The sequence below is a fragment of the Dipodomys merriami genome, unplaced genomic scaffold, assembly GCF_024711535.1.
Source record: "Dipodomys merriami isolate MVZ:Mamm:240054 unplaced genomic scaffold, mDipMer1.0.p SCAF_37, whole genome shotgun sequence".
Lineage (NCBI taxonomy): Eukaryota > Metazoa > Chordata > Mammalia > Rodentia > Heteromyidae > Dipodomys > Dipodomys merriami.
In genome coordinates this window covers 1,854,452-1,878,938 of record NW_027205270.1, presented here as the reverse complement: position 1 = coordinate 1,878,938, position 24,487 = coordinate 1,854,452, and the positions used below count along the sequence as shown (strand labels likewise).

At 38.3% G+C, this 24,487-nt stretch overlaps 1 protein-coding gene and 1 non-coding gene across 5 annotated transcripts in view; one reads left to right on the top strand and one right to left on the bottom strand.

Annotated features, from left to right (window-relative positions):
* Nucleotides 1–24,487, top strand: part of Exoc6b (exocyst complex component 6B) — a 522,886-nt gene that overhangs the window by 53,016 nt on the left and 445,383 nt on the right. For all 4 annotated transcript variants that reach the window (XR_011365308.1, XM_069988972.1, XM_069988970.1 and 1 more), the window contains exon 2: nt 20,632–20,797. Coding sequence is in view for 3 of the 4 variants with exons in the window: in XM_069988972.1 (XP_069845073.1) it covers nt 20,632–20,797 (166 nt within the window). In the remaining variant the exon portion in view is untranslated. The remainder of the gene's footprint in view (nt 1–20,631; nt 20,798–24,487) is intronic.
* Trnaa-ugc (transfer RNA alanine (anticodon UGC)) lies at nt 3,133–3,206 on the bottom strand. Its single transcript has one exon. It is a non-coding gene; the product is annotated as a tRNA-Ala (tRNA).

Here is a 24,487-nt window from a genome sequence, read left to right as displayed (position 1 = left end):
TGTTTATTGCAGCATTATTTACCATAGCTAAGATATGGAACCAACCCAGATGCCCCTCAGTAGATGAATGGATCAAGAAAATGTGGTATATATACACAATGGAATTCTATGCCTCCATCAGAAAGAATGACATTGCCCCATTTGTTAGGAAATGGAAAAACTTGGAAAAAATTATATTAAGTGAAGTAAGCCAGGCCCAAAGAAACATAGGTCCCATGGTTTCCCTTATTTGTAATATCTAGTATATGTATGAGTCAAGCGGAAAAGGTCAGATAATGTGATGTCAGGAAAATGAACCCTTAGATGTGTATTTTAATGTTTTTTTCTTTCATGCATGTGTTTCTAACGCATTTATAAGATTATCTCTTTGTTGCTTTGTATGTCCCTCCCCCACAGTATAACCCCTGCTTTCACTATATTTGATGTCAGTATAACTTGTGGAGGAGATGGGGAAAAACCAGTTGTTTAAGGATACAGGTGGACCTGTTGCAACAGTGAGAAGTACAAGTTGTCATGTCCAAAACGAGCTTTACAACGTCGGTGGGGGGGGGAAGGGGGGGAAGGAGAAGGATTGGGATTGGGGGGGAGGGGGGAGGCTGGGAAGGGATGTGAAGGGTAAACAAAGGAGGAGGCTGCAGTGCTTGGTAAGAAATGTACGCATTATCCTGCCCATGTAATTGTAACTCCTCTGTACAGTATGTTCACAAATAAAATAAAATTAAATTAAAAAAAAAGAATCTGAAGATGGAAAAAAAATAAAATAAAAATGCTTCCTTTTAGAGTCATTTAAAATTTTTGAGTTAGTTTATCTAGTTTTGGTCTCAGTGGTAGAGGTTTAGTAAGCAGATTTCTGGATGGACAGCTGATTAGTTTTTGTGTGTTTTGGGGATGGATAATAATGTAAGTTAACTTTGTGCACTCATGTTCTTGAGCTCTTATTACAAATTCAGACACTTGGGGCTGGGAAGGTGGCTCAGTGGTAGAGTGCTTGCCTTGTATGCATGAGGCCCTGGGTTCAATTCCTCAGTAGCACATAAGCAAAAGAAAAAAGCCGGAAGTGGCACTGTTGCTCAAGTGGTAGAGTGCTAGCCTTGAGCTGAAGAGCTGAGGGACAGTGCCCAGGCCCAGAGTTCAGGACACACGACTGGACCCCCCCAAAAAAAACAAACAAACAAACAAAAAAAACCAAATTCAGACACTTCAGAACATTTTTCAGAATCATGATGAGGTATAAATTGATCTAGCTTTCCCACATGGTATGTGGTAGGCCTCCCTACAAACTCTGTGATAACTCTTTCATGGAGTATTTTATCCAGGTCAAAATAAATTAATGATAATTTGCTAAATAACAGAACATTGAGGTTTGTCCTTTGTTCACCTTTTTATGACTGTATAGTCTAGTGTTCAGGGTTGTAGGAGACTGATGTTTATCATTATGATACAGAGTTCTTGGCTACTTTTACCTTCTACCAAATCTAAGCCTGTAACAAACTCCACCCTTCTTTCTCCCTTACAAACAAACAAAATAAAACTTTGCCAATAATTTTTGCTTTCCTTTAACTTGGTAATTTGGAGGATATAACCATGATGTTTGGAGATATCTGTTTCCATTGTTATAACCTGATTGTCTATGGTTTAATCATCAATAGTTATGAAGGAAAGCAAAAAACCAGACCATAAAAAATTCCCACCTGGAAGCAATTTTTTTTGCAAAAGCCCTGAGGGAATGGTGCCTCCTTTCTCCTTCAGTTGGCAGTGAGGTCCAGAACATCAGTTTTGTGTAGAGCCAGCTTCCATCTCCTAGAGATTCTCGAGAAGGATAGATGGGAGCTAGGGAAAGAACAGATCCTTCTCAGGCACTATTTTTTATCTTAACAATGTTTTCTATTTAGAATATCAGCTGAAGTAGAAATTGGAAGTTGAATTTACTTTTCAGTGAGAGTGTTTATTAACTCTAATGCCTGTCTGGGGAAAGTTGACATGTTGGGGTATTTTGGGGGCTCTGCTTCAGGCCCTTTGTTGCTTTATAACGTTTCTTCTATGAAAAGGTATTATTCCATACATAAGCTCAAGGAACTCATGGTCCTATGTGGGAGAATGTTACAGTATGTATTCATGCTATTCAATGTTGTGCCCTTTCAATGATATGAGCAAATAAACATGTCAAGGCAAAAAGATTTCAACCTGCCCATAGTTAATGTCCTCAGTGGTAATATCTTTCATAAGAACTTTAAGACAAAACAGGATGACAGTATATTGACAGTGTATTTGCCTCCAATTGCACACCATTTTAGAGGCTGAAGGCCAGTTCAGGTTTGTATAGAATTGAAATGAGGGTCATGTGGTAAATGATGATACCATGGCTGTTAAGGAGTAACTTGTCCTATATCCTTATCCTATTATCACACTTTACTTAGAAGAAGGTTGGATGTTTCAACAAATTTAGTTTATTTATTTTTTTCTGGTACTGGGGCTTGAACTAAGGGTTTTAAGATTTTGCTTGACATTTTTGCTTATAGCTGGTACTCTATCACTTGAGCCACTTTTGCCACTCCACTTTTGCCTCCTTTTTTTATTTTTCTGGTTAATTGGAGATAAGAGTCTCTGGGATTCATCACATGTCTATTCAAACTGCAGTGTTCATGTCTTCACCTCATGAGTAACTAGGATTGAGCCATCCAGCTCTTGTTTAATTCCTTCATGAATATAGACTTTAAAATATATTCCTTAAGAAACTGAACTATGGGGGCTGGGAAGGTGGCTCAGTGGTAGAGTGCTTGCCTTGCATGCCTGAGGCCTTGGGTTCTATTCCTTAGCACCACATAAGCAGAAAAAGCCAGAAGTGTAGCTATGGCTCAAGTGGTAGAGTGCTAGCCTTGAGCTGAAGAGCTGAGGGACAGCACCCAGGCCCAGAGTTCAGGCCCGTGACCAATCAAAAAAAAAAAAAAAAAAAAAAAAAAAAAGAGAAAGAAATTGCACTATTGCATACTGCATCAGATTTTTTTTTTTTTTTTTTGGGTCTGGTCGTGGGGCCTGAACTCTGGGCCTGGGTGCCGTCCCTCAGCTCTTCAGCTCAAGGCTAGTGTTCTACCACTTGAGCCACAGCGCCGCTTCTGGTTTTTTTTTTCTTTTTGGTTATGTGGTGCTGGGGAATCGAACCCAGGGCCTCATGCATGCAAGGCAAGCGCTCTACCACTGAGCCATCCTCCCAGCCCTGCATCAGATTTTTATTGTACATAGTATGAGCCTTTTTTGGGAAATGAGAGCTAATATTGGCACACCAACAAGTAGGAGCAAAATAGTCTTCAATTTGAATCTTCAAGGAATGAGTTTACTGTTTGGTTTAGTAAAAATGCTCTTTTGGCTTTTATGAATAGTTTCTCAGGTTCTGCCTTACTTGTAAGAATAGGGACACTTCAAATCATAGTAGCTGTGTTTAGTAGGGAGATTTCACAGAAGAGCTGAGTTCTGAGCTGAATCTTAAAGGATAAATAAGAATTTGCCAGATAAAGAGATAGTAGAGAAATTCCAGGCAAGGGAACTTTTATGGTACAGTTGAAGAACTTCAAGTAGATTGATAGACTGAATGTGGGGAACATTCAGAGATAAAGCTGGGTATAGAGGAGTCCACTTGAGACTTTGGACTTAATCCTGAGGCAGGACTTAATCTACAGTTTTGTGTATATGTATTTTTTGTAATCAAGGTCTCGTTTTAAAAATATTATTGTCCAAGAAGAATTGTTAGGGAAATAGGAGATGGAGGATGAAAATAGTTTAGATGAGAGATAAGGACACTCATGTCTTGTCTGTCTGGAGACAATAGTAGCAGTGGGGGGGGGGCAGGGAGAGGAGGAGACAAGCATAATAGAGACATGACAGTGATTGATTAGTTAGGGTAGGGTAGGTATGAGGTGGAGTCAGAAGTCAATATTTACTTACACATTTTTTGTTGGGTACTGGGGAGAAAGTGACATATTTAATTCAGATAGTGAATATAGGAGGGAAGTGTGAATTTTGAAGTTTGAGTTTAGAAAGCCAATTAATTCAGTTGACACACATAGTTCTTCATCTGTGATGTCATAATCCTTCTCTTCTTCCTTTTCCTTCTATTTTCCATTCCCCAATCTCTCCTCCTTTTCCTCCCTCTTAAAAAATTTTTTTTTGGTGTTAGTACTAACATTTGAACTCATGTTCAGGGTACTTTCCCTTAGCTTTTTCACTCAAAACTGGCATTGTGCTACTTGAGGCACAGCTTCACTTCCAGCTTTTTGGTGGTTAACTGGAAATAAGAGACTCATGAACTTTTTCCTGCTGAGGCTGGCTTTGAACTGCAGTCCTCATCCAGATCTCAGACTCTTGAGTAGCTAGGATTACAGGCGTGAGCCATTGGTGCCTGGCCTTCTCTTTTCTCTCCTCTTTTCTCTCTTCTTTTCTCCTTTTTTCTTTCCCCTTCTCTCCTCCTTCCCCTTTCTCCTTTCCTTCCCTCTCCTAGGAAGAGTGCTTCCCAAGCAAATCCATGGTTTTGGGTTCAATACCCAAGACTGTTTTTTGTTTTTTGTTTTTCCTTTTAAAAGAACTGAGGATGTAGCTCAATGACATAGCAGCACATACTTAACACATTTGACCTTGGGTTCAAGCCATAGGACAAACAGAAAAACAAAAAGTATATTCGCCACATTCATTGCTGATGAAACAGTCACATGACTGAGTTTTGACCAATACAATGTAAATAGATGCAATGTATTATCTCCAAAAAGTGGTTTTATAAGCCACTGACATTTCCTCCTTTCCTCTTCCTTCTTCCTATTGATGTAATGGTTGGAGCTCCAATAGCCATGTTTTTAAACTTTGTATTTATTTATTTTTCTGGTATCAGAGGTTGAACCCAGGGCCTTGTGCTTGTTTAGCTGGCACTCTACCACTTGAGTCACATCCTTAACCCTGCTTTTTGCTGATTATTTTGAGTCTAACAGATGTTAGCCAATCTATCCAGATTGGCTTTGAGTCCCAGTGCTTCAGGTTTTAGCTGCTTGAGTGACTAGGATTACAGACATGAGCCACCAGTGTCTTAACTCATTATCCATCTGGAACTATGAGGTAACTTTGAACATGAGAACTACATATAGATTTCTGATGCCTTTGTCTCTTTCCACTTATTAAGTCTCAAATCTCAGTTGTATGGTTTTTATTCTAAAACTTTGCTTAGTTTTAGACAGAATTTTTTTCTTTTTTTTATTGTGATTAAGTGATTACATAATTCCCCAAATTTCACAGTATTGTGGAATAATGATGCTCATTTAAAATCACAAGTTCATTCTAACTTTCCTGGAGCAAATTGTCTATCACAGTCTATAACATATAACGGTGTACACATATACACCATACATGTGATCAACAGCATGGGGTTATTTAGTAGTGGTTTGATCAGATGAGTGGAAGTTCTTTGTTTCTTAAGTCCTGTTAATTTTAGACAGAATTTTTTTGTTAATATGTAGTTGTACAAAAGAACGGATTTCATTATGACTTTTTCATATGTGCGTATAACGTACTTTGATCATGTTAGCTTTTATAGTTATATTGTATTTTCCCTAATTTTGGGGACTATTAACTATTGAATATTTTTAAAAACATACATATTTATTTTTAATTTTTTTCACATTCTAATTTTTTAAGCCCTAGCAAGCCTTATTTTGCTATTTATGTTTCTTTTAGTTGTTATGTTTTGTGTCCTGGTATGTTTTATTATAATTTTTAACATTTTTGGTAAGTTCCAATGTAAAGAAATGTTAGTTCTAAGAGGTATGGGTTAAAGTGATTTCTCTAGAGACATGCCTTCCTTCAGTTAGTTATGTTACCACTGGGATTGGGACCACTTTAAAAATAAATGCTGGGGCTGGGAAGGTGGCTCAGTGGTAGAGCACTTGCCTTGCATCCATGAGGCCCTGGGTTCGATTCCTCAACATCACATAAGCAAAAAGAAAAAAAGCTGGAAGTGGCACTGTGGCTCAAGTGGTAGAGCACTAGCCTTGAGCTGAAGAGCTGAGGGACAGCGCTCAGGCCAAGAGTTCAGGCCCCACGACTGGACCCCCCCCCAAAAAAAAATGCTTATTTTGAATTTTTTCAGACCATATAGATAATATTAATAGCATAAATATAGTCTAATATTCCTGTGGTTTAAGTAATTGTGAAGGTTTCCATCTTCCCTTAATCAGAATCTATACCAGAAGACGCAGGTTTCTTTGCAGACTTTAAGGGGAGTTTTTTTTTTTTTTTTTTTTAACTTGATCTTTCATTAAGCCTGTTGTCTCCAGATATTGGGGTTTATCCATGTAGAGGACTCTAATTTGGCTTTGGGCTGTAGTTTGTCTTTCTGTCTCTGTATCACCATAAAATGGAAACAATGATGTTTTAGGTAATTGGCACAATTTCTTTATTCCTGTCTGAAGATTTAAATAATTTTTTTTCTACTTAATCATGTGCTTAAAGTTCTACAAACTGCTCTTGCATTTTTAGGAATTTGATAGTAGAAACGTTTTCATAGTATCTGGTCATCTGTATTCATGGAACTTTATGCTACTTTGTGCTACTTTATGCTACTTTATGCTCACTTTCTTTTTGCTTGTGCCAGTCCTGGAGCTTGAACTCAGGGCCTGGATACTTTTTGACTCTAGGTTAGTGCTCTAGCATTTGACCTACAGCTCTGCTTCTGATGTTTTGTTGGTTAAGCCTCAGGGACTTTCCTGCCCAAGCTGTCTTAGAACTGCATTCCTCAGATCTCAGCCCTCTTGAGTAGCCAGGATTACAGGCTTGAGCCATTGGTGCCTGGCTCCTTCATCACTTTTTAGGGCAGAAATGATCCAGATACATCTCATTTATCTTTCAAGGTTTTCTTACATGTCCCGACCCGCAGGACTTCAACGAGGGCAATGAACCTAAGCGAGAAGGAATGAAGGGACAAGAGACACGAAGAATGACAGCAAGACAGGGATTCCGATCAAGCTGCTGCTGCTGCTGCTGCTAAATTTTATTTTTCACACAGCTGTATATATGTGCTTGGAATCATTGGCCGTTAAGGAAGCTTTTTCATTGGCCAAAGCAGCTGTAGGATGTTTGCTTAGGGCAAGGTGAAAAAGGTGGTGGTCTTTAGCAGCTGCAGGGTGTTCACTTAGGGTGTGGTGAAAAGGTGGTCTTTAGCAGCTGCAGGGTGTTTACTTAGGGAGTGGTGAAAAGGTAGGATTCTGTAAACTCAGCCTCAAGATGTTCCAGTGAGATAGTTAAGCCTATTGTTGAGAGACTCAACTTTTGGCTCCCAACACTTACAGTCTTACAGAGGTGGTTTTTTAAATTTTATTTTAATTTAATTAAATTTATTTTTTTTTTGTCATTGGGTTTAAACTCAGGGCCTAAGCTTTGTGCCTGAGCTCTTCTTGCTCAAAGCTACTGCTCTACCTCTTGGAACCACAGTACCACTTCTGGTTTTCTGCTGGTTAATTGGAGATAAGAGTCTCAAGGACTTTCCTGCCCAGGCTGGCTTCTAACTACAATATTCAACTCAGCTTTCTGAGTAGCTAGGATTACAGCCACCAATGCCCAGCTTTAAAGAATTTTATTGCAGTTTCTTTTAGCTTGGAGATGTCAGTAAACAAATATATAGGGTGAAATTACTCTTGGTAGGACTGATTCTTTTTCAGAAAATTTGAAAACTGTTTGTATGTACATATATATATATATATATATACGTGTTATATGTAGTTTATGTACTATATAATAAAATAGATACCGCTATGTATGCATATATGTTTACATAAATATAGTATACATAGCATACATATCTTTAACATTTATTAGCATTTTATTTAGTGTTTCTGGGAAACTGGGATGGACTGTTTTGTTGAGTCCACATTAAATCTACATATATAAATAGATAAGATAATTTGATATTTCGACCATGTCAGTGTTACAGTTGATTTTCTCCATTAATAGCTTTATGATTTCTGTTATTTGAACCATATTAGTAATTTTAAATATGGAGATTTTGAAGTGTTTCAGCCATTAATATCCAATCTCTTAATATTCATTTTTTCAGAGTGATTGTTTAAATTAATGCTTAGTATATTTTCTAAGAAATCTTGAGTAGTTTTGCCAACATACCATAGAATCAAACTCATTATGGTGATGATAGACATTAAGTATTTTCAGTTAGCTCCAATATTGCATGCTTACTCAACTAGACACATTGAATTCTATGCAATGAAGCTATAGTAACTGTATAGGTGCATTATAACTCTACTCCAGCTTCATTACTACTTTATCTTTACCAGTGTGCCAGGTTAAGTTCCCTAGGTATCATTAGCTTGTAGAAGCTCCCTTATTTCTTATAATTGACAGCAACATTCATGATCCAATTTTTAGCTGCCAGATATCACAATAATTCATAAAGGGTATAATGGAATAAATCTTTTTTACTTAATTTGGTAAAAGGACAAACTGAAGCCACTACTACCCTGTTGTGCCTTTGTATTTTCCCTTATTGATAATGATTAGTTGTTCTTACAGGGTGACATCATGGCACAGTATAGCAGTTTGTATATTCTTAATATGAAGTTTCTGTGCTTTCATTAGTCTATTTCTTGTTTTATTTATGTTGTTGATTTGATGTTTTGTGACAAATTCTCTTTCTCTGAAACCTTTCAGTTGCATTTAAACAAAACCAGCTTTTGGTCCTTTGGCTAGGTGCCTGTTGAAGCCTATCCACCTTTAAAAATTAATTTTTTTTCATTGTTTTATTGTTTGAGTCAGGGTCTTGCTGTATAACCCAGGCTGGCCTCACACTCTTTGATTTTTCTGCCTCAACCTCGGAAATGCTGTGGCTTCAACTCAGTTTCTATCTTTTTGACAAAGGCCATCCTTGGGTTCTTTTCCTCTGTTTTGGTAAAGATCTCCCTTCATTTGATTGCAAATGTTTTTTCCTTTGTTGGTCATGGGGCTTGAACTCTGGGCCTGGACGTTGTCCCTCTGCTCTTCAGCTCAAGATGAGTGCTCTACCACTTGAGGCACATCTCCACTTGCGGTTTTCTAGTGGTTTATTGGAGATAAGAGTCTCACAGACTTTCCTGTCTGGGCTTTGAACCTCGATCTTCAGATCTCAGCCTCTTGAGTAGCTAGGATTACAGGCTTGAGCCACTGGTGCCTGGTTTGCATATACTATTTTTTTTAGAAGTTGGTCGTGGAGCTTGAATTCTGGGCTTGGGTGCTGTCCCTGTGATCTTCAGCTCAAGGCAGTGCTCCACCCCTTGAGCCACAGCCCCACTTCCGGTTTTCTAGTGATTAATTGAAGATAAGAGTCTCACGGACTTTTCTGCCTTGGCTGGCTTTGAACTGTGATCCTCAGATCTCAGCCTCCTCAGTAGCTAGGATTACAGATGTGGGCCACCGGCACCCGGCTACATATACTATCTTAATGAAGCCATTTGGACATGTTGAGATCTCCCTGGGCACTGTCCCTGAGCTCTTCTTCAGCTCAAGGCTAGTGCTCTACCACTTGAGGCACAGTACCACTTCCAGCTTTTTCTGCTTATGTGGTGCTGAGGAATTGAACCCAGGGCCTAATGCATGCAAGGCAAGCGCTCTACCACTGAGCCACCTTCCCAGCCCCTTGCTTAGCTTTTTTATCTTTTACTTTTGTCACTCCTTCCTTCACTCTTTAACAGTTTTTGCCTCCTGTCCTCACTCACAAGCTTGCTTATTTTTTGCTCAAGTCTATCACTTGATAAACACTTCGATTTTCATCCTTTTGCTGTTTATTAGAGATAAAACTCTCCAATTTGGTTCTCCCAGTCTGGCTTTGAATTGAGATCCTCAGATAAGAGCCTCTGAATAGATGTAGTTAGTATTACAGATATGGGACACTAGAATCTGGCTTTTTAAATTATTATTATTTCTATTTTTTTATGCTAGTTTTGGGGCTTGAACTCAGTACTTGGGCATTGGGCATTGTCCCTGAAACTTCTTTTGCCCAAGGCTACCACTTAAGCCACAGTTCCACTAATGGCTTTTTGCGGGGAGGTAGTTTATTGGAGATAAGAGTAGGATAGATGGGGCTGGGAAAGGTGGCTCAGTGGTAGAGCACTTGCCTTGCTTGCCTGAGGCCCTGAGTTCGATTCCTCAGCACCACATAAGCAAAAAGAAAAAAGCCAAAGTGGCGCTGTGGCTCAAGTGGTAGAGCGGGAGCCTTGAGCTGAAGAGCTGAGGGACAGCGCCCAAGCCCAGAGTTCAGGCCCCAGGACCGGACCCCCCCCTCAAAAAAAAAAAAAAAAGTCTGATAGACTTTTCTGCCCAGGCTGGCTTCAAATCTTGATCCTCAGATCTCAGCTTCATTAGTACCTAGGATTACAGGCATGAGCCACTGGCGTCCAGCATCTACTTCATCTTTATGTGTTCTAAACATCCACATTATAATACTAAGGTCCGAATGAAAATGATAGTCTTACTGAAGTAAACTCTTTTTGACCTCTTGTAGTTTCTCTTTCAACATCATTTGCAAATCTGTTTTTCCACTTTATTTTTAACTTTTGGAAAAACAAATACAAATGATGCTTTTATGAAGCTTAATGAGAAGAAAATGTTTGAGGACTAAAACCATGACAAGTTAATATATACATACATGTAAAAGAAAAGACCAGAATAAACTCTGGACATTTTTTTTCTAAGAATAACCAAAAATCAAAACCAAAATGTTCTTTGTGTCTTGAAGTTCTCCCTGGTGCTAAGAACAAATATGTTTTATATCATGGATTACTCCTTTGTATTCACCTTTGAAACATTGGGCAGTTCACATCAGTTTGTTACCCTGTTCATGCTCTCTCTTTCTCTTTCTCTCTCTCACTCTTTCACTCTTTTTCTCTCTCTCCCTCCCTCCCCCTCTATGTCTCTATCATATACATGGACTCCTGTCCACTGAGGTTCTGTGATAGCTGCTGTAAATTAAATAATCAAGGCATAGTATTTGCTCAAAAGAAGATTAATGTTCAACTATCGAGAGATTGACAAATAAATGGGCAACCAGAACATAGCTTACTTCTGTGAAGGAGATAATCACAAAGGACGAATATGTACAGCAGTCTTGTGATCACAGAGGGTTCCCAGAAGAAGTAGGCTTAGATTTAAGAGGTGAATGGGAGTTATCATGAACTGAGTTAGAAGGAAAAGGGAACAATCTAGGCCCCAAGGGTCCAGCTTCCTTACCAATGTGTTGCGTTTAACTTACTGTTTCTTTTTGATTTGCCTGCTACCTCTGAAGGCTGAACAGAGTTCTGTCATGAGAAATATTTACCTTTGTAAATAGCAGACTATTGAAAGAAGTTGCCTAATCAATAGGAAAATTACTGTTATGTAGTATGACACCTGGAGATAGGATTGCTCAGAATTGCTTCACCAAGGGGTTCTACATCTTTTATTTTATTTTTGCTGTTTGCAGATTATTGGCAATATCTCCTCTTGTCTGTGGGTGGGTCCATTCTTTAGTATCATACTTTCATAGAAAAAAATTGGAAAGTAGTCTCCCCAACCCCCCAAATCCTTAGGAACAAAAGACATTTTCATTGACATTCACTAACAGTTTTTCCTTTCCAAGTCATTTGTGAGAGTTGTGTGATACACCCTTGCATTAATTGGTCCCTGATAAGGGAAATGGAATTACACAATTGGTTTGCACACTGATTACTGTTAACTTAAGCAATAGTGAGTGCAGAATCAGAGTGAATTTGGTGTCTTCCAATGGGAAGAAGGTATTGGCTGTTGTATAGGCACTAGCTGTTGGCGTCCAATTCATCTTGAAGTAGAAGTTTGAGTCTTGCTCTCTTTTAAACTACTTAGTTTTGTGTCTGGCTTCACATTGCATTACCTTTTTCTAATTATGTTTTCTTTGGGAGTGAATCCTAGCTGTATCAGTAACAAGCAATGTAATTTTGATTAAGGCATTTAACTTTCTTGGCCTCAGTTTACTTGAGTGTACAAAGAGAGCTTTGTATTCCAACTCCAAGACCTCTTTCAACTCTTAACATGTTGGGGGTCTATGTGATTTGCTTCTCCTGCTCTAATAGGAGAAAGATTGATATTCTCTAGAGGATACTTTCTAGCTGTGTGAACTTGGCAAGTTATTTCATCTTCTTGAATTTCAGGTTCCTATTTGTAAAATATGAGTGATATCTAATTTATAAGATGCATACATTTTAAATGATGTTATATATAACATTATTCTTCCTACCTCCCACCCCTGGCTTTTTTTTTTTTTTGGTAGTCCAGGCTGGCATGGAACTCTCAGTCCCCCTATTTCAGCCTCCAAGTGCTAGGATTACAGATATATGTCCCTAGGATTGGCTCCTTTCTCTTCTGAGAAGATTTGAGTTGATGTAGTTAAATTATATCTATTGAAATATAAAGGTTCAATGTAGAATGGTATTTATTGAATCAGTTCCTCAAATGACTTTTTTCTATTTTCATACATTTACGGGGTTCTTTATCCATATTTGTTCCCCCATTCACTCTTGTTTTTGCCCTGTTAACTTCTGCTTGTCCTTACATCATATGTTTAAATTTCTTCACTCATTTCTAAACACTAGATGTCAAGCACCAGAGAAAGAACAAATGGTATTAGATTTTCTCATTCTGGCTTATTTTTCCTAACTTGATTTCTAGTTCCATTTATTTTCCACAAATGAAATAATTTAATTTCTTTTTTTTGCAGCTGAATAATTCTCCTCCTGAATAATACTTCTTCCCCCCTTTCCCCCCACCTCCCAGTTTTGGGGCTTGAACTGAGAGCCAGGGCTCTGCCACTTAGCTTTTTTTACTCAAGCCTTGTACTCGGCCACTTGAGCCACAGCTCTACTTCTGGCATTTTGGTGGTTAATTGGGGATAAGAGTTTCATGGAGGGGCTGGGAAGGTGGCTCAGTGGTAGAGCGCTTGCCTTGCATGCATGAGGCCCTGGGTTCGATTCCCCAGCACCACATAAGCAAAAAGGAAAAAAACCGGAAGTGGTGCTGTGGCTCAAGTGATAGAGCGCTAGCCTTGAGCTGAAGAGCTGAGGGACAGTGCCCAGGCCCAGAGTTCAGGCCCACTACCGGACCCACAAAAAAAAAAGTTTCATGGACTTTTCTGCCCAGGCTAGCTGCAACCCTGATCCTCAGGTCTCAGCTTTCTGAGTAGCTAGGATTACAGGTGTGAGCCACCGGCACCTAGCTACAGCACATTTTCTTTATCCATTCATAAGTTGGTTGGTGCAGAGGTTGATTCTCTGTATTAGCTGTTGTGAATACTTCTGCTAAAAACATGAGTGTGTAGTAGGTATTTCTAATGTATGGGGAGTTACTTTCCTTCTGATATATGCCCAGGAGTGTTAGTTCTACTTAATTTTTTTTTGGGGGGGGGTTGGTCGTGGGGCCTGGACTCTGGGCCTGGGCACTGTCCCTCAGCTCTTCAGCTCAAGGCTAGCGCTCTACCACTTGAGCCACAGCGCCACTTCCGTCTTTTTTTTTTTTCTGCTTATGTGGTGCCGAGGAATCCAACCCAGGGTCTCAAGCATGCAAGGCAAGCGCTCTACCACTGAGCTACCTTCCCAGCCCCTCTACTTAATTTTTAAAGGTACCTATTTATTACTCTTCTAGTTAGATACTAATTCACCTACATGTTCACCAGAATTTGCTGTTTTCTTGATGTTTGCCCTTCTAACTGGACTAAGATGAAATCTCAGTGGTGGTATTTTTGGGGGGAAAGGTGAGCTAGTCCTGGGACTTAAACTCAGAGCCTGGGCAATGTCTCAGCAATTTTACTCAAGGCTAGCACTTTACCACTTGAACTATACCTCCATTTCCAGCTTTTTGATGGTTAATTGGAGATAAGAACCTCATGGACTTTATTGTCTTGGCTGGCTTTCAATTGCAGTCCTCAGATCTCAGCCTCCTGAGTAGTTCTGATTACAGCTATGAGCCCACCAGTACCCAGCCTTAGTGTGTTTGATTTGCATTTTTTTCATAGCTAAGGATGATGAACATTTCTTCATGTATTTCTTGGCTACTTTTACTTGTTTTGGCAACTGTTCAATTTGCACACTTATTGGATTATTCTTTGTGAGTGCTTAATTTTGGGGGCACTTTATATACTTTCCTTCTGATATATGCCCAGAAGTGATAGTTCTACTTAATCTTTTTTTGGGGGGGGCCGGTCATGGGGCCTGGATATTCTTTAGGCAGTGAAGATTTTCTCCCATTGATTCTGGAAATGATTTCCTTTGCTCTGCAGCAGATTTTTAATTTGATGCAGCCTAATTGTGCAATTTTGGTTTCTATTTTCTGAGCAATTGGAGTTCTACTCAGAAAAATGATACCTATGCTGATATCTTCAAGAGTTTTCTGTATGTTTTCTGACAGTGGTTTCAAACTTTTAGATGTACATTAAGATCTTTGATTCATTTGGAATTGAATTTTGAATTGGATGAGATACAGGGGTTGAGTTTCAGTTTTCTACATGTAGATACCCAGTATTTCTAGCACCATTTGATGAAAACACAAGTTCTTCCTTCACTGTAGATATTTTGTGCTCCATTGACATTCTATGTAAATTGAACCCCCCCCCCCCCCCCCCCCCCGCCGCGCGCCCTCTGTCTTTTGAGACAGGGTCTCACTATAGTTCTGGCTGGCCTTGAACTTGAGATCCTTCTGCTTCAGCCTCCTGAGTGTTGAGATTACAGGTATGAGTCAGTATGCCCACCTAAAATCTCTCTTTGAATACATACATGAAATATAGAAGTGGAAGAGAGATAGAACACCATTATAATGTATTGAAGAATGATCTATGGACTCTAGGATAAGTATTTTGTTCTTTGAAGAAATCTCTTTGTTTATTTGGGGTATTTTTGGATATAAGACCCCCTATACCAACACCTAATTTTAAGCCAAAGTTTACATATTGAAAATGATTAATTTCCAAGCATTTCTTGTTTGCTCCTTCCTTCTTGTAGTGATCATAAATGCAGTTTGCTCCATAAGTACTCTTGTTTAGCTGTTATGTATCTGGATGTGCCAGAAGTGCATGAACTTATTTTAAAGATCCTGGCTTTAGAAGGAGTGGAAATTTAAAAATTAGGGTATTTTATGTATCATTTAGTGAATTAGCTATAGGTCCTTGAACCTATAGCGGATATAACATTTTTGGATTTTTTTATGTTTTAATAAGGATTTATTTTAGAACAACAGGGATTAACGTAGAATAGCAAGAGAGAAAAAATTTCCTGTTCCCTCATGCAGGAAATGGGAGATAAAAACTTCTAATACTTAGGTTTTTTTCAGCAGTATCTGGCTATATCATGTTAACTTTTTTGCAATGTTAGAAATTGGCCATCAGTAGATGGCAGTCTTTCTCTACTTTAAATCATGTGCTCTAAAAGAAATCCCAGTAAGCTTCTTCACGTAAGTTGACTGCCAGTATTAGGTTAACTTGAGTTAGATTTTTGACTTTCCCAGAGTTTAAGACTTGTTTATTTTCAACTTTTTTTTTTTTTTTAAATCTTTTCCTTTTTGGTACTAGGGGATCGAATCCAGGACATTGTACTTGCTATGCAAGGGCTTTACCACTAAACTACATCCTAGCCCACTTGTTTATTTTTGTAAATCTCTTTTTTTCTTTCTAAAATGGACAGAGCTGTGCTTGAGTTATGTTGAGCTGTGCTTGAAATGCTGATTCAGAGTGAACTATTAGGTAGTGGTCAATTTACATTTGCCTGTTTCTGTGGTAGGTAATGTGAAATAAATGTTGAAGTAGTGCTTTTTAATGTTTGATAACTCTCTGGACATCATGTGCACTTCTTTATACACAAAATAATTCACAAAATCTAGGAATCATGGATTTCTTGAATGAGACCTACACAAGTCTACTGACTGTGGTCCTTATTTCTTGTTTTAAATGGGTATTTTAGGTCTTATTCCAACTTTTTATTCTTAGAATACTCTCAAGGCCTACTGAAACATTTCATGTTACTGAATATTCTAATTAGAGACAATATTAGATTCATAAGCATTCTAAACAGAAACAGGTGAGGGTACTGTTATGGAGATTAGAATTTCATTAATTTATTTGAACTACCTCCTAGTTATACTGTTCTGAAAAATGTATGATCTTTACATTATTGACTGAACTTGAAAGTGGAGGTGAATTGTAGGAACTTAAAGCTAAGCTAATACTTCAGAGACTTTGTAATTGATTGCTTCCTATTTTGTAAATGAGAAAGCTCTGAGGGTCAGAAAGATTAACTGAATTGGCCAAAGACTCATAGCTAATTACAGTGCTAAAATACCAAGGCCACACAATCAGGCAGCTAAAGTTTATGTTTCCTTTCTTTGATTTTTTGGATTTCTGTTTTGTTTAAAAGGAAGCTCAGGTTGTTTAGGGAGGCATTATTAAAATAAAATTTGAATTTCCTTGAGAGTTTTTTTCTCTCCAACTTGTTATTTGTAATTTTAACATTGGTCTTTGGAGGGAAATAAAATGAAGAAACTGGACTTGTTACTATTCTTAGAAGTCTTTCTTTCTTTCTTTCTTTTCTTTCTTTCTTTCTTTCTTTCTTTCTTTCTTTCTTTCTTTCTTTCTTTCTTTCTTTCTTTTCTTTCTTTCTTTCTTTCTTTTCTTTCTTTTTTTCTTTGCCAGTCCTGGGGCTTGAACTCAGGGCCTGGGCACTGTCCCTCAGGTTTTGCTCAAAGCTAGCATTCTACCATTTGAGCTACAGTGCCACTTCTGGCTTTTTCTGTTTATGTGGTACGGAGGAATTGAACCAGGGCTTCATGCATGCTAGGCAAGCACTCTACCACTAAGCCACATTCTCAGCCTTCTTAAAAGCCACCATGTGCTGGTGGCTCACGCCTGTAAACCTATCTGCTCAAGAGGCTGAGATCTGAGGATCGCGGTTCAAAGCTAGCCAGGGCAGGAAAGTTCGACAGACTCTTATCTCCAATTAACCGCCAGAAAAACCAAAGTGGTGCTGTGGCTCAAGTGGCAGAACGTTCACCTTGGGCTGAAGAGCTCAGGGATAGCGCCCAGGCCCAGAGTTCAGGCCCCATGATCGACAAAAAAAAAAAAAAAAAAAGGTATTTCTGAGTACAGCTGGACACAGTGGATATCTGGAGGATAGAGGCTTGAGGCTAGCCCAGGCAAAAAGTTTGAAAGACCTCTTCTCAACCAATAAATTCTTTGTTACTTAGAAGTGTAAAGAGGTATATTGCTGTCCAGGCTTTTCTTGAGCATGTATGTAAGACCTTGTTAAAAAAAAAATAACAAAGGCTGGGAAAGTGGCTCAGTGGTAGAGTGCTTGCCTTGCATGCATGAGGCCCTGGGTTCGATTCCTCAGCATCACATAAGCAAAAAGAAAAAAACCGGAAGTGGCGCTGTGGCTCAAGTGGTAGAGTGCTAGCCTTGAGCTGAAGAGCTGAGGGACAGCACCCAGGCCCAGAGTTCAGACCCCATGACTGGACCCAAAAAATAACAAAAGAAGAACTGAGATACATGGCCCAAGTGGTAGAGTGCCTGCCTAGTAAGCACAAGGCCCTGAGTTCAAACCCAGTGGCTCCACCCCGACAAAAAACAAAACCATTCAACCAAACAAAAAAGTATTGTTGGGTCAGAACATACCGAAATTCAAAATAAGAGGTGGTTTAGCATTTCAGAACAGCAATTTCTATTATACTTTTTAGCTTTCCCCTGCTCTTCCAGGGACAAGGAGTATGAATGGCTTTGCATAGAAAACTTTTGTTTTCCTTTCCATTTAAATGAGGCAAGTTAAGTTTGTTTCAGATTTGTTGAAATGTCAACTGTAGATTCTACTTTGTTATTCCAAATAATTTCTTCAGGCCAGAACAGTCATTTGAGGGACTGTTACTGAGTTTCCAGAAAAAGGGAAACTAATTTAGGTTGTCTTTTCTGAAGTAGGCATTTAGAATCCTTACTGGAAGCCAATCTTGTATGTGGTTTGAGTTGAATTTGGGACAGTGACACTAACTTGGTGAAGACAGTATGCTTTCTGATTATGGGATGCAGAGGAATGATTTGTGTAAGGTATATTAAGTATGTAGGTTTCATTAGGTAGCCCATGGAGAGAACACCATGCTGTAGGAAAAGTTTATTTACTAAACTGCGCCCGCCCCCCCCCCCCCCCCCCCCCCCCCCCCCGTGCCTGGTAGAACCAGGTGATCCACCCCTGGGCCAGGACTTATCTAGGCCTGGGACCTGTGGCCTGGTGGGGGAAAGGTGTGACCACACTGGATCTGGATGTGACCTCAGGGCCTGGGACCTTCTTATGGTCTGATGGAAGGCCTGACCTGGGGCCAGGACTTGACCTAGTAGGAGGGGGAGGTGACTGCTTCCATGTGTGCCAGTTACCTGGGTAACACAGATACTGCACAGAAACTTAGCTAAGAGGTAGCGGGGGTGTCTTTACAGGGCTTGCATGGCCTGGGGCAGAGCTTACAATCTGGTACCCATAAATGATGATAGAAATGAAAAACATTGGTAATGGAAATACACACACACACACACACACACACACACACACACACACACACACACACACACACACACACACACACACACACACACACACACACACACACACACACACACACACACACACACACATCCATATTTGTTGAATACATAGAGAATGAAGTTTTCTTTTTCTTTCTTTTTCTTTTTTTTTGTCAGTCATGGGGGCTGAACTCTGGGCCTGGGCTCTGTCCCTCAGCTCTTCTGCTCAAGACTAGTGCCTGACCTCTTGAGCCACAGGGACACTTCTGGCTAGACTGAAGTTTTCAAGATAATGTGTAGTCCTTAGTTGGTGGATGTTTACTTAACTGCCCACTACCTGACCTGCACTGTTCTAGACATGTATAGTGGTGAGTGGCAGAGTTCTTGCACTTGACCTTATATTCTACTTGGGGTAGGTTATAGGGAGAGATACATAATAAACCATGGAGGGTCATGATAATAGCTGATTCAGAAATATAGGAGATAAATATTACTAGTATGAGAACAGAAAAACAAAGCCTTGAGGCAGGAAATGACTTTTAAAAAGCCAGTGGAGTTGTTGCTTAAAGAATGGAGGAGGGTTAAAGATAAGAACTGGATAGGAAGACTAGATTATCTAGGTCAATACAAGCTTTGATAAATGTTTAATATTTTATTTTATTTTTTGCAAAGGGAAGCCATTAAGTGGAGGAGAGAGTATGGAAAATGTGTGAATCGTTGCTTTCAAAAGATCAATTAAGTGCTGTGCAGATGTCATTTGGGGCAGGGGATGAGAGAAAGGGGGAAGTGCAGGATGGAGTCTAGTAGGAGACCATTGCATTGGTTTTGTGTGGTGATGTTATGGATTTGGACTAGGATTTTAATAGTTAATGGTGAGATATTGTCAATTTTAAGGTGTGTTTTAGAGGTTAAATGATTGAAACTTATGAGTAGATTAGATAGACATTAGATGATCAGTTACTAAAACTGAGGAGAAAACATTTGAAGACAGGAGAAAGTAAAGCTCTCACATTTACATTTTTTTAAGTTTCAAAACAACATGTTTCCTGTTTTTTTGAGTTAAAAATTTTTTATTGTAAAGATGCTGTACAAAGGGGTTACAGTTACATGAATAAGGTAATGAGTACATTTCTTGTTGAGCATTGTTACCCACTCCTTTGTTGTACATTTAGACGTTTTGAAGAATATAAACTAACTTTTTTAAATTTAAGGGAGGAGAAGAGTTGTACATGTTTGAGCACATTTAATCTGAAAATTTAGAACTTTTGAGTGTCCTTATGGTAGATATCACAGTAGAAAACCTCACATTGATCTTAATGTGATGGGTTGCAGCTAAAACAAAAATGCACTGAAAATGTTGTATCAGATTACCATCAGTATGTGTATAAGTTGTATATGAAACATAAATGGATTTTGTGTTTCAATACACATTTTATCTTCAGTAAACCTCACTATGTATACCTTTTAAAATCTGAAAAAAATTGAATTCAGCAATACTGATAGTCCCAAGTATTTTGGATAAGGAATACTTAAGCTGCAATAGGTTTGTCTAGTGATATTGAATGCCTAATTTTGATTTGTAGCTCTATTGCTATTGTGTATCTAGCCAGATTGGCTATATAGTTTTCCTTCAACTGTGTTTAACTTCTTGGCTATAGTAATGGAGCGATTAGATAGTTAGGTTTAGCAAAATTGATCAAGAAAGGGACAAGGAAAGTATAAACTTAGGCCTTTAATCTTATGGTGAGAATTTTGTAATAAATATTGGCTGTTTTTTTTAAGTGAAAGAGAGCAAAAATCTGTATTAAAAAAATACTCCTTTGGGGCTGAGGCTATAGCTCAGTGGTAGAAAACCTGCCTAGAATGTTCAAGGCCCTAGGTCATTCCACTGACTGCAAGAAAAACAAGCAGAAAACTTCTTCCCCGAAATATTTATTTAGCATTGAGAAAAATGTTAATATTTTGTGGTTCATATCTCATTTCCTTAGAAATTTGCTTCTTGGTTTATAATTCTCTTTCTTTCTTGAAATACATGTGGTATAATTTATGCCATTTCTTTAAAGGTCTGTCTATGATGGTGAAGAACATGGACGATTCATGGAGAAGCTTGAAACTCGAATACGCAATCATGATCGCGAAATTGAGAAAATGTGCAACTTTCACTACCAGGGCTTTGTGGATTCTATTACTGAGCTGTTGAAAGTGAGAGGAGAAGCTCAGAAACTCAAAGTAAGGAGACTTACCAGCTACTTAATTCTCTTTACTATTCTGGGGTTCTAAGTAGCATGAAAACAGTAGGGATGACATTGGTAATAAAGATTTTTTTGTGTAATAGGAAGAATTTATATAGAAACTTAGATTATTGAGATTATAGCGTTTAGCTAAAAAGAGTACCCTTTGCCCCATGCCAGTAGCTCATGCTTGTAATCCTAGGTATTCAAGAAGCTGAGATATAAGGATCACAGTTTGAAACCAGTCCAGCTGTGATTTTCTTCAGTTAAGTATCAAAAAAAGCCCAAAGTAGAGCTGTGGCTTAAGTAGTAGAGCACTAGCCTTGAGCAACAGGGCTCAAGGATAATATTGGCCCAGGTCCTGAGTTCAAGCCCCAGGACTGGCACACACACAAAGAGAAAAAGAAAAAAGGAAAAAAAGACCCTTTCAAGTTAGAGTTTAATTGAGATACCTACATACGGATGTGGACAATGACTTTTCCTGTCATCTGTTAACTTGCTGGGTAAAAGCTGTCTCTATAGGATGACAAAATTTCAGGATATCGCTGTAGACTTATTTATAGCATGTCACCTAGGTTAAGGTAGAAAAAAGGTCTCTGGTAGCTGTGGAGTGTCTTCTATTGTGAAGATTCTTTCTGATGTGACAGATTCTATTTTAGGAAGTGGGCTAGTTACATTGGTCTGGTCCCCTGCTGTAGCAAATATACTTACCTTGGATAACTGACTTTATTTAGTGATCTTAACACTTAGCTCACTAAATTCTTCTGTTATGAAAAATAATTTCTTTTTAGATTTTTTGAGTTTTCTCTGTAAATAGTTCTCATATGAGCGATCTATCTATATCTATATCTTGAGTTTTTTGTGTAAATGCTTCTTATATGATCTATAAGTAATAAGAGTTACCATTTTTTCTAGTCCCTATACTTAAATTTTTTGTTGGAATTTGAATTTAAATGCAAAAATTATGATTTGGGGTGTGATTTGAACGTAAATACAGATATCATCTAAAATAATGGTAAGAAAAAAATAAACAATTTTATTTTGGGCAAAAATAGGCTGAATTATATTTTAGCGCTCTAAAATTATATTTTAAAATAGTTCAAAAATTCATTTGATAGTGAGGCGCTGTTAGCTCATGCCTTTAATCTTAGCTACTTAAGAGACTGAGATCTGAGCATCGTGATTCAAAGCCTGCCCTGGCAGGAAGGTAATGAGACTCTTAGCGTCAATTAAACAACAAAAGGTAGAAATGGAGCTGTGGTTCAAGTGGTAGAGTGCTAGCCTAAAGCAAAAATGGGATAGCATCCAGGCCAGTACCAGTACATACACATATACACACTAGAAAAAGTAAAAAGAAAAAAAATCATTTTGTTTGTCAAACATGACTTAGATAGGTAGGAAACTACTGATTTTCTTAATTTATTATCTTTGATGTGAATTTTTATATTTTGTCATGGGAATATTAATATGTTTGAGTTTGTGATGTTGTGGTAGTCTTTACTGGGAGATGTTGTGTTAATATACAATATGCTTTTATTATCTTTATAAAGTCTCCAGAATGCTAAAGTATAACCCTAAAACATCTTAGCTATAGACTTTTTAAACAGTTTCCAGACATCTCAAGAATAGAATATTGCCAACATGATTATGTCTGTCTTTTAGATCTCTTAGTTATTACTTCCTCTTCCTAGAGGTAACAAGTCTTTTGAATTTTTGCTTATGTGTTATTTGTCCTCATCTATAATTCTCAACTGCCCTTACTGTGGGCTGTCCTTTTTTTTTTTTTTTTGGTTGTTGGTTATGGGGCTTGAACTCATGGCCTAGACTGTCCCTAAGCCTCTTTGTGCTCAAGGCTAGCACTCTACCACTTGAGCCATAGTGCCACTTCTGATTTTCTGGTGGTGAATTGGAGTTGAGTCTCATGGACTTTCCTACCCAGGCTGGCTTTGAATCGTGATCCTCAGATCTCAGCCTCCTGAGTAGCTAGGAGTACAGGTGTGAGCCCCTAGAGCCTGGCCGGCTATTCTTTTTGATGTGCCTTGGACACCTTCTCCCACTTCTTTACACTTCTCCCACAGTTCCTGTAGCCCTGGTCCATGATGGGCCTCATGATATTGAGGTGTTCCTGCAGAGGAATATTTCCTTAGCCAGGTAGTTTTGAGAAAATTGACTGTAGAAGTTACTGACTGATGGTGTGGCTTGCTGATACCAATAATTGCATACTCGTGTACTCTCTTTTCTTTTTCTCTTCTTCTACCTTCAACTTCAGATTGCTCAGGTTGAAAAATATTTCATATTGGTTAAGATGCCTCTGAAGGAACCCCTGACCTACCTACTACTATTTTAGGATGTTAGTTCCTTTAAGCACTAGGGGCTTAATGTCGTAAGTGCACACCTCCTAAGGCTGTGCTCGAGGGAAACCCATTTAAAAGAATATATGAAATACATTTTTTGGAATTCTAGAAAAGAGTTTCAAATATGGAAAGGTTAAGTAGTAACCACTTTCAATACTATTTTAACACAATAATGAAAAGAAACTGTGCTAAGTACTAATTATTTCTGTTTATTCACAGCATACATATATGTTTATATATGTGTGTTTATGTATGCATATGCATATATGCATACTTTTATGCTTTCTAAATCAAAAGAAGTACCTTCTTTGAGGTCGATGTAGTGTAATTTTGATTATAATATGGTGAAATAACTACTGACTAGAATTGAATATTGGTTAGGCTTTGAGGGAATTTTTTTTTTCCTGGTCCTGAGGCTTGAACTCTGGGCTTGAGTGCTGTCCCTAAGCTTTTGTGCTCATTGCTAGCACTCTACTATGTGAGCCAGAGTTTCACTTATGAGTTTCTGTGGGTAATTGAAGATAAGAGTTTCATGTCCAACCTGGCTTCTAACTGTGATCCACAGATATTAGCCTTCTGAGTAGCAAGGGTTATGGGTGTGAACCACTGGCACCTGGCCAGGGGCATATTTTAGACCATAATTTGCATGCATTTAGTTTAGTGGGATTTGGTATTATTAACCAAAACAGAAATTAAATAGAATAGAAAATAAAAGTGTTATCACATATAGTATGGATAAAACAATGTATTAAAAATGTGTGTGTGTGTGTGTGTGTGTGTGTGTGTGTGTGTGTGTGTGTGTGTAAAATCCCTATACTTACATACTGGGTTCCAATGAATGTATTGTATAATGGAATTGAGATAAAATAGTGAGAAATGATGTATCCATAAGGAAAACAAGGCAACCTTAGTAGAAACAGTGATGCTGAGTTTAGTTTAGTGATGCTGAATTTATGGAGGACTTAATTTTAGATTCTGGTATGAGAGAGAAAAGTCTTATTTTGGTATCAAAAAACTATTTTGAGGGAATAGTACTCTGACTCAAAAGTCAACATTTTTTTATTATTATTTTGAGCTGTTTTCTTGTAGTAGCCATTTATTTATTTGAGTATTAAGCTTCGTTTTTAGAGACTCATCTTTCTTCTGCTGGCTCTTCAAGATATTTGAGGGCAGCCATTGTTCAGATAAGTTAGTTATAGAGTATAGTGTTATAGACATTGGACAAAAAAATCTTCCTCCCTTTTCTTTTCATATGGTTCACCTTTGGCCTTTTCCTCAAATCTGTTCATATTTACTCATGCTTCAGCTTGTCAATAGCCTTTGTAAAACATGGT